We start from the raw sequence: 13,966 nt of genomic DNA on the forward strand, positions 1-13,966 counted from the left end.
AGGGGGCGCTCGTCCGCCTGGGACGGGTGGGCAGCAAGCACCTCCCTCCACAGTCTGAGGGCCAACACCCCTGTCCGGATGGGCCTGACTTCACACTCCCTCCTCCTCTGGGTTCCAGATCACTTACGCGCCTAACACACACGATTCGGTTTCACAGCGTGGGCTCCGGGGGGCCGCTCCTGAGCTACCTGGAAGGAGGCTTCTGGACATTCCAGGCTCCGTAGGGGAATATTTAGAATGAATAAACCAAGGCAAAAATGGTCCAGGCCCGTCGGCAGAGGACAGGTAACCACCACTGGGGTCATCCTGTCCATATGCACATCCACATGTGACAATCCACGTGGACAGAGCTCAAATTGCCAGGTTGAGTGAGAGAAGCAGGTGGGGGAAATGCCCTGCGGGATGCCACTCGTGTGCGGCCGGCAAACGCCACACGCCGCGTAGTGACAGCGTGTGCGTATAAAAATACGTCTACGCAAACGGTTACCCTGGACTGGAAGCACTGACACCTAACTCAGGAAGGCACTTGTCTCCATGGGGAGGCAGGTAAAGGGCCCTCCAGCTTTCATCTGTGATTTTTATTAAAAAGGAAAAAGGACGTCAGGCCACCGATATGACAAAACGTTAGCAGCTGTGAAATCCGGGGGTGGACATGAGCTCTGGGTTGTATTACTGTGTGGCTCCTGCATGCTTCTAAGTTTTGTCCGGGTTAGCAGAGAAGGGGGCTGACCGAGAGTGCCCCCGCCAGCTCCGGGAGTGCACGTTGAGGCTGCGCCCCAGTGCCCGGCACGCCGCCTGGTCCGCGCCCCCCCCCCGCCCCCGCGGACCCCTTACCTGTCCACAGCAAAGTGCCCGTTGGCAGCAGCCCGGTGCAGCTCACTGCTGTTCTCCAGTCTGGCCAGCGTGTCCATTCGCTTCACCATCAGCTCCAGCAGGTCGCTCATCTTGCGGAGGACGCCGCGGGACTCAGGCCCACCCAACACTGCAGACAGAGCGCGGGCGCCGTCAGGCTCAGCCGCAGCCTGCGGGCCACCTGAAGCCACCTGGTGGCTCAGACTGCAGCCCCACGCGCACTTCCCAGGCAAAGGAGTTGGGCAGGAGAGTGAGCCCACCTCACCCCTCACCCCTGTAGGACAGGAAATCCCCTCACTTCGTTGTGTGGGGGTACAGAGCCCTGGGCCGACTCTGCTCCCTACCAGCTGGGGGACACGGAGATCATCCTAATGCCTCTGGGCCTCTGTTTGGTTACATTCAAAATGGAGCTTTAGACCTAATCCCAAGTCTGTGAAAAGACAGGAAAAGGCCAGGGGTGGGGGTGCGGAACCCCAGGGCCCCCCAGCACCGAGTTCCAGACAGGTCTTGTGGATCAGGCCTCTCGAAAGTGCAGTCAACCAGCCACTCCATGCCTGAATCTCCTGGCCAGGCTGTTAAAATCCAGATTCTCAGGCCCTAGTCTCGATCAGCTGATTCACACCTCTAGGGCGGCCCAGGAACCTGCACTCTGCTTGCCCCCCACGTGGTGTGCATGTACAGGAGACATTGTGAGCGTGTTCAAGGGGCTCGGGGCCCGAGCAGACCCCTGCCCCATTCCACTCTCCCAGACCCCGCCATAGGAGACCATCGTGAATTAATCCCGACTCTCAGCTGGCTTTCAGGTTCCCGAGGATCCACTCCTGGGCTGAGGGGCAAGGGAGACTTTGTGAAGAATAAAATTAAATGAAAACAAGGCACTTCACCCAAGATCCCATTAACCAGCTGGGCTTCCCCAAGATTTCCCTTCTAGTGATTCCCGCATTTTGGGGCCACACATGCTGGAGGGGAGAGTGGTTCCTGCCTCTCTTTTCAATCAAATCACATGAAGGTTTTAACAGCCCCTCCAGAGGTCTACAGATACTCAGGTTCCAGGCTCTGCAATCCCCAACTTGGCTCCCCAAAACCCCCAAGGGTTGGCTCTGAACCTCTCACAGCAAATGAGCCAAGTCACGGAGACCTGAATGCTTCCAGGGGCTTCCGGGGCACAGGAGGGCCTTGGGTTGGGTTTCCCAGAAGCAAACCTCAAGACAAGGGTTGGAGGGCAAGTCGTTTATTTGGGAGCTGTAGGAAATCTTGGTCAGGGAGTGAGGAGGTGACACAGGGGAGGGGAGGCGGCCCAGAGAGGGTGAGCCACCACACTGGGGAAACCAGCAGGTGCAAGTCTGCACATGAGCATGGAAATCCCGAAGGCCAAGGGGCACCAGCAGCATGTGCTTCTCAGGAAAGAAAGGGCCAGGGCCCAGGGAGCTCAGAGAGGCTCTCACCTGCCTCTGCCACCCCCACCCATGTGGCCATGTGGCCAAGGGACAGTCATGGCAACACTATCAGCTTCGGTGTCCCCAACTCAAGTCAACAGTACCGGGTCCCATCTGCCATCCATGGTCACAGAGCCAGGAGGGGGCGGAACAGAGCATGGCAGAGAACCAGGGGCAGAGGTGGGGAGAAGAGAGGAGGCTGGAGGAGGGGCTGCTCCAACCTTAGGACAGAGCTGAAGAGGGGGGCCAAGGCGCACACGCATGCTCACACACACGGAGTCGCCTGAGAATGAGAAGGCTCGGGGTGGGGTGTTGGTGAAAAATGCACATCTAGAGGAAGGAAAGAAAGAAAAACTGCCTCTACCCCATCTCCACACCAGTCGCTGAAGTAACGAGCAGCCTTCCCACTTCGCCTTCCCAGGAAACTGGGTGGGTTTTTAACAAACCAGTTGGGATTGGGAAATTTCACCGCTGTGTCAAGCGAAGCAGGTTTCTCCCCCCGCTCTGCTCCACCCCACTCACTCAGTACTCCATGGGTTAGTCAATCAATCCAAGAAGATAAAAATAGCTCCCGCTCTCTTTTCAACTCCATAGAGCTGGGGTGATGGTGGGTCTTTCAAATCATTCTCATCCCTGGGACCCCCCACCCTCCTACCCAAGCCCATCATCCATCCAAATGTAATACCCGACTTTCAACTGGTGCTTAGAGCACAGAGTAGAACAAGGGGAAGGTTCCCATCATCTCAGCTAGAAAAATAGGGGAACATCAGAGGATCTGACCGGGCCGCTGCTTGGTACCTACTCCTGGAGTTGTGCGGTGCACAGCCTGCCCGACCTCCCTGGGCAGCCCTGATGAGCCAATGCTCACAGCTCAGGCTGGGGTGGCCCCTTCCCCAAAAGCATGGGATGAAACCAAGGAGACAGACCACAGCTGGGGACACCCTAAGTCAGAGCCTGTTAACAAGGCCCTCCAACCATGACCTGGCCAGGGCACCCAGGGCCACCTGGACCACAGAGCCCAGGCAGCAGCTGCCTCATGCAGATGCGGCGCCCCAGCGACGCTGAGCCCACATCACGGCTCCTGGAGCAGTGCTCTGCTCCCCGGAATGCCTCAGGCCTGGCACCCTGCCCTGTCACACTGCTGCCCCTGTGTCTGAGCTCATCTCAAGCTTCCTTTGCTCCTCCTCACTGCCTGAGCCCCTCCTGGAAAAACTGCACCATCTGGCCAAGAGCTGCAGGACCCCAGGAGCCAAGCAGAGCTGGGGCAGCCCCGTGGCTTGGGACAGGCTGGGTGGGGGTGACAAAGCCCGCCCTCCACCTGCTCCGTCACCGGCCACATGGGCACGGGATGGGTGGGCATGTCGGCGTCCTTCTCTGGGCCTTAATTTCTCCTCCTGTAAAATGAGGGTGTCAGACTTACTGCACCCTGAGGTTCTGTGGGCTGGGACTCCTGGCTTGGTGCTTGCAACCTGCTTCTCGAGATTAGGGCACCAGGAGAGGCAAGAACTGTTCCTCTAGAAGCTGCCACAATCCCCTTGGGGAGAGAGTTGAGTTCTGTTTTCCTAAACCCTGGGTGGGCCAGAGCAGAGGAGTGAGGTGCCCAGAGCAGTGAGACAAAGAGAAAGCTAAATGACTCTGCATATTCAAGTAGGAAGGAGACTGGAGATTCCTCGTTAGATCTGGGAGAAGAGGAGAGAGAAGGAGGCCCAGGGGCTCAGAGGCGGGGGCGGCAGGGCAGCCAGACGGGTGATGTGGGGTGAGGGGGGACTCCAGCTGCAGGGAGGCCAGAGGTAACTGTCATCCACTTGCTGTGCCCGAGCAGCGGTCCCAGCCCCCACACCGTCACCCTACTCTGGGCAGGGGCTCAGGGGAGCGGGTGCCCTTCCCGATAGGTCAGTGTCGCACGCAGGAGCAGGATAATTCGCAGAAGCAGGAGATCAGACCAAGAGGGGGCCGGGGAGACCTAAGCTCCACCCCAGAGAGTCCTTGGAGATGGGGGGTTCTGGATGGCGCCTCATAGGAAGGATTAGCCAATTCCTTAATGTCAACAGAAAGAGTGACCCCAGAAGACCGCAGGGTTTAGGGACGTGGCTAAGGAGACACATGGCCCCTCCCAGATGGGTCCCTAAGGAAGCATCCATCACACTGGACCCAGACCCGGGCTCCAGGCTGGCCCTGCTGCCTGCAGGTGGCACACACTGGCTGCCCCCACCCACCCGGGGACTGGCAGCGGAGCAAGCTCCCGCCAGCTTGCCCTGAGTCACCTCACTGCTCTGCTCCGGGTGTGGGCTCAATTGAAATGTATTTAATGTGAAGGCCCAGCGACACCCGTCTCACGCGCGGTCCCCCATATTTCCATATAAATAAGGAACGTGGGGATGCGGGATGCGAGAGATTCAAATGGCTTCTCAGGGTTACAGACAGAGGCGCTTTATTACCCACCCAGGCCCCTCCCCACCCCTCCCCTCCTGTCTCCTCCCCTTCCTTTCTCTCCCCTCCCCTGCTCTCCGCTCCCCTCCCTTCTCTTCCCCCCTTCCTTTCCCTCCCCCCCCCCACAAGCACACGGTTTCCGTGTCTGTCTCTCCCATCCTCCCTGTCCCCACCTTGTCCTCCTTTCTTATCCCCACCCCAACCCTTTCTCCCTGGTCCCTCGAAACTGAAGGAGCCCCCACCTCGCCAGATAAGAGACCCCCCCACCCCCGGCCCTTGAGACAGAGACTGTGACTTCGTGTTTGCACAGCTGGAGACACGAGTACATTTGTCCCTCCTTACACAGCCGCCCCGCAGAAACCAGCTGAGGCCCCTGGAGCTCTGGGCTCTGGGTGGCCCAGAGGAGACAAGGGCAGGCCCTGGGTCCCCCAGCCATCACCAGCCTCTGCGAGGAAGGGCTCCTGGCACCCAGGTCCAAGGCCAGAGACAGCCACGGAGCAGGGAAATATTTTTCTGATATTCCCTAGGATCGAATCCCAGCTGGGGGGCAGGAAGGTCTAGCAGGGCCAAGCCACAGGGTAACCTCAGGGCGGCTACAGGCAGCTGAACCAAGGCCCTTCTGCCTCCAGGCCTCTCCCCAGAGACAGCCTCTGGCCTTCAAGACAAGATAGAGAGCTGGGGAACAGGGGAGAACAGCCAGCCACACACGCTTGAGGAATCTGCAGCCACAGCAGAGGCCTCAGCTACAACTTCACCCCCCACCCCCCACTGTCCCTAGGACAAGAGAGGGGAAGTGGAGCCAGGAGGCAGGGAGGAGGGCCTGGGGTCTGCAGGGAGCACGCAAAAAACCCTCCCCCAAGGCCCAAGTCAGGCCCACCTGAAGCAAGAGGGTATTAGGTTAGACTTCTCCATGAAGTGCTTCCTGCCAGCCTCCTTCCCCCTCCTGACTCTTAAGATGAGTGCTCAGAACTAGAAGGACATGATCCCCAAACTAGAGAACTTTATCACAAAATATAAACCGGCCCAGAGGGGAGCCCAGAGCCTCCTCCGAGAGACCACAGCCCACAGAGGCTCCAGTAGGGCCCTCCTCGTTTTAGAGAACACTCCTTCTTCTCCTCACCCCTCCGCAGCCTCATCCTGGGGGGACCTCCTTCCCCCACAGGCTTGACGGGCCAGGACAGGACAGACTGTCTCCCGCTTGTGTGCTCACATGGTTTTGTTGACCAAAGCAAGGATTTTTATTTTTTCCTTAAATGGCACTGCCTTCCTGAGTTTCCTTCTCCAGATTCTGCCCCAGGGCTGCACAGACACGGGGATGCCCCTGCAATGCAAACACCCAACCCCCCCCTCCCATGACCTCCAGGATCCCTCCCCAGGCCCCTCCCACCTGCCCCCCTTCCAGCCCCAGTGCATGGCTCAGGTGGCTCCTAGGCAGAAACGCTGGCACCTCTTAGGTTTCCTGCAGGGCGGCTTCCTGCAGGGCGCCTCCAGGCACAGTGTGGGGGTGTCTTTTGAGGAGGTGTGTTTTGCAGGATCAGGATTTTAAACCCACAGTGTAAACTTGGGGCTCCTCCAAGTCCCTGCTTTGGGTCTTTCCAAAAGAATCAACTTAATCCAATGACATGAAAGAAACGGGGAGGGACAAAGAGAATTGGGATATGAATCGAGTCCGGGTCAGTTTTCCAGAGCTCTGAGGCCTCCCTCCTCATCCGTCCCCTCCTCCCCACCTTTAGTTCCACATTTGAGGTGCCTAGTCTCCAGCCCAGGGGCTCAGGAAATGTGAAAAGGCTTTGACTTGGCTGAACTTGCTCTGAGAACTGATGTCACAACAGACAGGAGACCCAGCAACCTCGCCCTGTGTGTACCCAACCGCGATGCCTGCATGTGTCCCCCAGAAGACAGGTACCAGAATGTTCCCAGCAGCACTATCCACACAGCCCCAAACTGGAAGGAACCCAATGTCCACCACCAGTTAGAGAGATAAACATCATGTGGTGCGTTCACACAATGGAATTCACACCACAGCAGTGAAGACAAATGTCTACAACCACACACCACGACACGGATGACTCTCCCAGATGTAATAATGGGAGGGAAAAAAAGACATACACAAAACCATATCCACTATGTGATTCCATTCTCATAAAGTCTGAAAAACAGGCAAAACCCTGTGCTATGGGAAGTCAGGGTCCTGACATCCCTGGGGAAGTAATGGGTGGGAGGAGGCATGAGGGCACTTCTGGGGGCTGATCACGTTCTGTTTTTTTATCTTGATGCTGGTTGCATGGATGCATTCAGTTTATGGATATTACGCTCCAATGGAAAGCTTAAGCGTGGGGCAGCCTGGGTGGCTCAGTGGTTTAGCGCCGCCTTCAGCCCAGGGCCTGATCCTGGAGACCTGGGATCGAGTCCCACGTCGGGCTCCCTGCATGGAGCCTGCTTCTCCCTCTGCCTGTGTCTCTGCCTCTCTCTCTCTCTCTCTCTCTCTCTGTGTGTGTGTGTGTGTGTGTGTGTGTGTGTGTGTCTCATAAGTAAATAAATAAAATGTTAAAAAAAAAAGAAAGCTTAAGCGTGTGCATGACTGCGTGCTCACACACACACACAGCCACACACATGCCTCTAATCTAATTGCATGACCTTGGGCAAGTCCCCTCCCCTTTCGGGCTCTGCCCACCACTAAGACGCAGATCTGGTAGGAGTTGGACTCCTACCACCTCTCCAGACAGAAATGCCCAATGCATGGTACGGCAGGGCTCCCACAAGGTCATGCCAGGGAGATGAGCAAGAACCAGAACCACACTCCTCCTCTTCCAGCCCCCAGTTCCCATCTCTTGGATCCCTGACCTTTCTGAAGGTCCAGCTTCCTTAAGCCCCCCGTAGCAGTCACCCATGCAGACACATCCCCTTTGCAGGAGTGGCAACCAGGTAGCTTGAGTATCGCTCCCTACAACCCATCTCCGTACTCTCCACATCCCCATCATCCCCCCACCATGGCCTCCAGTATCCCTCCCTGAGCTTCCCCGCAAGTGCACCTCCACAACTAGCCCACCCCCTCTTCTAGCCTCAATGCACACCCATCTCCTGTGCAGAAATCCCTGCATCTCCTCCACCCTCTTCCCTAAAACAGCCTTTTCTGCAGTGTCCCCATCTCAGACTGAATACATCCAATAAATATTGATGGAGCTTGTCCTATTTGCCAGATGCTGCTCAAGCCCCTTCATATGTGTTATAGCAACACCACACGTGACAATCCTGGGCACACAGGTATTATCCCCATTTATCAGAGGAGAAAACAGGAGCTCAGAGACCAAAGCATCTCTGCGAGTCAGAGGTGGGATACGTTCATTTACATGTAGGCTTGAATGACTAATAAATGTGAAATTGCTGCCAGGAGCTTTGCAAGTTTAGAGTACATGTGAAACCAAAGGAATAAACCTAATGATGAGATGCCAGATGGCAGAACAAGTGCCCCTCAGAGCATCCACCCTAGGTGACAGCCCATTCTACTTGACGGTATATTTGCCATTGGGAACAGGGGAGCCACACAGCCGAGCTCTGGGGGTTTGAGAAAGTGGACTTCAAACAGAGACTTCCCCAGAGCAGCAGGAGAAAGCCCATCGAGCCAGCCTGCTGAAGAGCTCCAGAAACCCTATTTGCCTCAGCTGCCCCACTACCCTGAGGTCCTCCTTCCCACTGTTACCAGAAGAGCCCCCATGACACACTGACCAGGACTCTGCACCGTTTGCCATTCTTCACTGCGTAGAAAGAGAAGGGAGGAGGGCCCATCTTTTAGGAGGTCTCCTAGGTCTGAACCCCGCCATACCACCTGCTGGGAGCTCATTCAATCCCATGCCTGAAGATGGTCATTACTTTTCTTCTCTGTGAATGAGTTAAGTGACTTGGCCAAGGGCACACAGCTGGTAGGTAATGAACCGGGGTACAAACCAGGTCCATCCGGCCCCCAAAGCCCATGCTCTGAACCCCTTTCCACCGCCTCACAAGTATCATGTGGGCAAGGAGCCACAAAGGTCTGAACTGTGTCCCAAAAGCTCAGAGATAAGACATGTGAGCCCATGGCCACGACTGCCCTCTGACTTTCCCCTCTGCCCCCTTGGCTGTGGCCGCAGCCTGAGTCAAAAGCACAGAGTGGGTGTGTCTCAGAGGGACAAGTATTCAGAAACACTCCCCCCAACACACACACACAGTAAAGAAGCCACTCAAGCAGCCTCTTCTGATGCCTGGGAAGCCCTGACTCAAGGCCCTTCCCTGGACTGACAGTTGGCCAGAAGAAGCCTGATGATCATAGCCAGGACCAAAGGCAAAGCACCATTCAAGGTCACACAGCCTAAGCCAAGGCCCCTCTCCATTCACACATCCATTGATGAGGTGGCCAGGATCCCTGGGACAGAGTCCCAGAGAGTTCCTTGAGTCGCTTGGTTCAGAGGCCTCCTTCTCCTCAACCCACAAACACCTGCATCCACTCCTGACTCCCCTTTCCCCACCAAGATACCTTCTGTGCGGATGGTGAAGGGGGAGTCCCCCGGGCGCCGGGCAGAGAACTGGCCTCCCAAAGACGTCATCAGGAAGCAGAGTGAGAAGAAGCCGATGCCCAGGACAAAGAGCCTGTGGAGAGCAACAAGGCAGGTCAGAAACAGGTCACTGGAATGCCCCCCGCCCCCAACCAGCAAGGGCTCTGTACAAAGGAATGGGTGAGGGAGTGAGGATGGAAGGGATGGATGTGGGAACAAGAGATCCAGGGCTGAGCTCCTGGACCACGTCCCTCATCGCTACAGAATAAAGAGAGCTCGACTACAAGGGGCTGGCCGTGAGCCTCACACAAAACCCCAAGGGACAATGACACAGGCATAGCTCAGGCAAGTTCTAGCCTTCAGAGAGAGCCTGGCTCATGAGCAGAGGTCCTCAGTGTGTGATCCCCCAGACCAGCAGCACCGGCATCACCTCGGAATTGTTAGAAATGCAAAATCCTGGGCTCCAATCCTAGGCTTGCCAAATCAGACACTCTGGGGGTGGCACAAGCACCGCGTATTAACAAGCTCTCCAGGCAATCCTGATACATGCTTAAGTTTGAGAAGCGCTGGTATAGATGGAAACAGCAGGAGCTGGTGCCAGCCAGAGGGCAAGGAATTGGTCCAGACAAAACCCACCTGGATCCCATCAATCACCTGGGCCCGGCTCAGCGCTGTGCTCACAGGTCTTGCCACCACAATCAGTCATGAGTTGGCTTGAACACCTCCTTATCATGTTCGAGGGGGTGTGGCATGTGCCCCCATCCCTACCAGAGGGTAAGATCTACAAGCGCAGGGCCGTGTGGCCATGTGGCCACGTTCCATGCCCAGACTCTTCCTAACTCATATCTTCACCAGGCAGGCACACAATAGTTGTCAGCACTGGACTGGTCAGAGTCAGTGGACCCCTGTGCATGGGGTGCCGTCTGGGGCACGGGCCCAAACAGGACTCTTGCTCATTCCTTCAACACATAGTTGCTTATTTCCCAGGTGCCAGGCACGGGAGTAGCCCCAGGGAGACAGCAGGGAACCCCAGGCTCCTACTGCTTTCATACTAGGTTCTGGGCCCCAAACAGGAGAACTGAGCTAACCAGCCCAGCTTTGGGGAGCTGTTCTGGAACCTTGAATGTGTCAGAGGACTTGCAGAACTGGCAGGGCTGAATGGGGAGCCCCTCGCCCTGGTCAGGATGAAGAAGCCCATCTCCTGTGGAGCCAGCCTCACCCCACAGAGCCCCACAAGTCATGCTAGAGGCCTCCAGCCCTCTCACCTCCCCCCACCACCCTCAACCCCACATTCATTTTTATCTCCACGCAAGACTTGCTTTATGCATTTTAATCTTCATTATTTGAAGCTGGCAGAGCAGTATTTAATTAAAACTTGGCCCATTAAAGAAAACACACAATTGCAAAAGAAAATAAAAGCACAACAAAAATTCTCACCCCGTATTTAAATGAAACTGTTAGAGATTAAATCAGAGAGGGTGCTGAACCCCAAAGTAGAGAAAGCAGTGAGGGCTTCCCCAGGAGATGACAGCGAGGACAGGAGAGACTGCACGAGAGACACTGCTCCCTCACCTCCGAGGGACCTCTCACTGAATTCCACCAAGCTCGGGGCTGGGGCCCTGGGATCCCCAGATGAAGCCAGGCTGGTCTCAGGACAGCAGCCAGAGAAACGGTGGAGGAGGCCGGTGGTTGCACACCCAGGAAGATCCTGAGGGAATCAGCTCTTTGTCCTCCCAGCTTGACGACAAGGACAGAAGCCTCAAATTTATTGTCCCTCACTTCCCCAAACACCCTCTGCAGCTATGGAATCATATTTAGAGCTAGAGGCCTGGGCCGCAGGGTCCGAACACCTGTTATGAGAAAGGGATCTTATACTTTTAGGCCAGAATCTGAAGTCCTCGACACACATCATCGACAAACTTCTCTGCCAGACCTCAGTCCTAGGGCCATTTAGAGCAGATTCGAGTTAAAATGGTTCCATCCCCCATGTATCTATTGAGGCAACATTCCAGGAGCAACTACAGAATAAGGGTCCTGCCAGAGGCTCTGGAAAAAGAGAAGGAACAGGGCCCCCTGTTAGTTAAAAACTAACAAGTAGAGGTGCTGAGGTTGGAGGCCAGCCCCCCTCCATCTGAAGGGGACACAAAGACTCCACTGGTGGCTGTGGGTCTCTGGGCAGCCTAGGGACACCCTAGGTGAAGATACACAACTTGAGGGCAGGGGAACCTCTGCAATCCCACCTCAAAATCCCGCCTTCAGATAAGAGCCTGAAAGAACCAGGACCCCAGAGGGACGCAGCACGGGGAGTGGGCGCTGTCCGTGGTGCTGGCTCCCGCCGCCTCCAATTGCACCAGAAAATGTCCAGCCACAGCTCGGTCAGTTGGCTGGTCCTCCCCTGACGTGGACGGCGGGCTCGACACGGGAAGGGGACACTCTGACCGGTCAGCATCAGCCAGGGACTCGAGGATTTCCCTGGAGGAGTAAGGCCCTTTCCAGAGACGCCTGCTTACCCCCCTGCTTCCCATGGGAACCCTCTGTCGGGGCTCCAGCCACCTCCCTGTCGCCTGCCCAAGGCCCTACCCTTGGCACCGCCAGCTCTACGACCCTCCCTTCCCACGTCCTCCGGAGGCGGTGGTCCATCCTGAGCCCTGCCGTCGGGAAAGCGGTCTCCTCAGCTCCACACAACAGGCAGGCCCACCGAGGAGGTGCTGGGAGGCCCGGAGACACCAGGGTCTCCCGGTCAGGGGCTGGGAGGGGGATCAGCCAGGGCCTGGCAGGGCGGTGGCTCAACACCTGCTCCCTCTGGCAGCCCAAGCCTTTGTGGGGGGGGGGGGCTCTGTCTGCCCAGTTCCTTCTCAAGCGGAGCACAGCAGCATCCACACCCCACCTGTGGCCGCATCCGGAGTGCGACCCCCGCCCCTCCCTAGGTGCCCTCTGCCTGCTGCCCAGCACCCTGCCAGGTACACGTCACTTAGCATCTCCTCCCCGACCGGGGCAGCAGGCAGGCTCCATGGGCTCCAGGGAGAGGAGGGAGCTGCCCCGGTCCTGCTGGGCTCTGGGGGTCCCTGGACTGGGGTCAGCGGACAAGCCAGCCCTGCCTGGCCCCAGCCCTGCCTAGCCTTGGCCGCGGGAGGTTGGGGTGACCGAGTCGGTCCTCACTTCCATCCTGCCCCAAGGTTCCAGGAGGTCCGGGCTCCGCTGCCCTGTGCTCCACAGCACCTCCCGGGCCACCAACTCCCCACGGCCGGTGACCGAGGGTCCAATTCCCAGCCGAAGGGTGGGGGGGGGGGCGATCCTTGCTCCAATCTGGGGACCTTCCCTTGGAGCCAGGCCCGCACCCCGTGGGGAGGAGGGGGGGTGCGAGCAGAGGGCGGCGGCAACGCGGCGGCGCGGGTGCAGGACTGAACCCAGGGCTCGCGGCGCCCTGCTCGGCGCCCTCACTTGGCCCCGGGGGTGGGGCGTCTGCAAAGTGGGGAGGCCCCCGAGGGGCAGGAAAGGGGCGCCCTGGCCGAGGCGACTTCCCGGGCTCAGGATCACAGCCTGGGCGCCTCTGTCCCCTTCCCACCCTCGCATCCCGAGTCCTCTCCCCGCCAGACCAACTCGGGACGTGTCCGGGCTGCTCGCGCGCGCACGCACCCGAACCCGAACCCGAACCTCGGCTCCGGCCCCCGCGGCCCCACCAGGGTCGAGCGCGAACCGCCCCCTCGGCCACCGGGAAGGCGCCCTGGGGGGTCGGGGTGACCTCGCCCGCCCCCGCCTGCCCCGCGCCCCCTCGGAGGGAAGGAGCCGCCCGCGCCGACGGGGAGAGAACTTTACCGAAAGGGTCTCAGGGTGACCAGGCATCTTCTGACCATTATCTTCCCATCCGGGCCGACTGTCATCATCGTGCAAACTTGTCTGGGCGGCGGGCGGCGGGCGAGGCCGGACGCACCGTCCCGGGCCCCGCTCCCGCCGCGTGGGAGCCGCGTGGGAGCCGCGTGGGAGCCGCGTGGGAGCCGCGAACCCGGTGCGGGCCGAGGCCGAGGCCGAGGCCGGGCGGGCGGGGCGGAGAGGCGGCGGCTGCGGGGCCGAGGGCGCGGGCGCGGGGCCGGCCGTGGCTGCGCCTCCGCCCTCCCGCCTCACGTCCCCGGGGCCCGGGGCCGCCGCGCCCCCCGACCGCCGGCCGCGCGTCTGCCTGCTGGGGCTCGCTCGCTGGGCGGGACGGCGCCGCGGCGCGCAGACGGGCTCCCCGCCGCGGGCGCCCTCATCCCCGGCCCGCGCCCCCGGTGCCGGCTACAGGCGGCCCCGCGCCCGCGCCCGCGCCCCGGCCCCCCGCGCCTCCGGGCCGCGCCGCTCCCCGGCCCCGCAGCGCGCCGCGCCCATGGCTCTCGGCGGGGCCCCGCGCCGCTCTGCGCCCGCTCGCCGGCGGCCCGCGCTCGGGAGGCGGAGGGAGGCGGGAGGGAGGGAGGCGGGCTCCGGCCCGCGCCGCGCTACGCCGGGAGGCGCCGCATTGTCCTCGGAGGAGGCGGCCGAGCGGCGGCTGGGGCGGCCCGGGAGCGGCCGCCGCGCTTCCTCGTGGCGCCGGCGCCACCTCGCGGCTGCGGCCCCGCAGCGCGCGCTCCCGGCCCGGTGCGCGGGGGCGGGGTCCCTGCGCCTCCCCCAGCCCCGGGCCCCCCAGGGCCGAGGGCCACGGCGAGGGGGCGCTGGGCCAAGACGCCCCTTCCCCTGGCCGCCGCCCTC

General features: G+C 59.6%; 1 protein-coding gene across 1 annotated transcript in view; it reads right to left on the minus strand.

The window, feature by feature from the left end:
• The window catches only part of MGAT5B (alpha-1,6-mannosylglycoprotein 6-beta-N-acetylglucosaminyltransferase B), a 71,096-nt gene extending 57,757 nt beyond the window's left edge, over positions 1–13,339 (minus strand). The window contains exons 1-3 of the mRNA XM_025999844.2: positions 13,064–13,339; positions 9,229–9,341; positions 835–982 (exon numbers count right to left, since the gene is read on the minus strand). Of these exons, the coding sequence (XP_025855629.1) occupies positions 835–982; positions 9,229–9,341; positions 13,064–13,131 (329 nt within the window). The 5' untranslated portion in view covers positions 13,132–13,339. The remainder of the gene's footprint in view (positions 1–834; positions 983–9,228; positions 9,342–13,063) is intronic.
• Between the last annotated feature and the right edge of the window lie 627 nt (positions 13,340–13,966).

This window comes from Vulpes vulpes, chromosome 2, assembly GCF_048418805.1.
Source record: "Vulpes vulpes isolate BD-2025 chromosome 2, VulVul3, whole genome shotgun sequence".
In the NCBI taxonomy this organism is placed as follows: Eukaryota; Metazoa; Chordata; class Mammalia; order Carnivora; family Canidae; genus Vulpes; species Vulpes vulpes.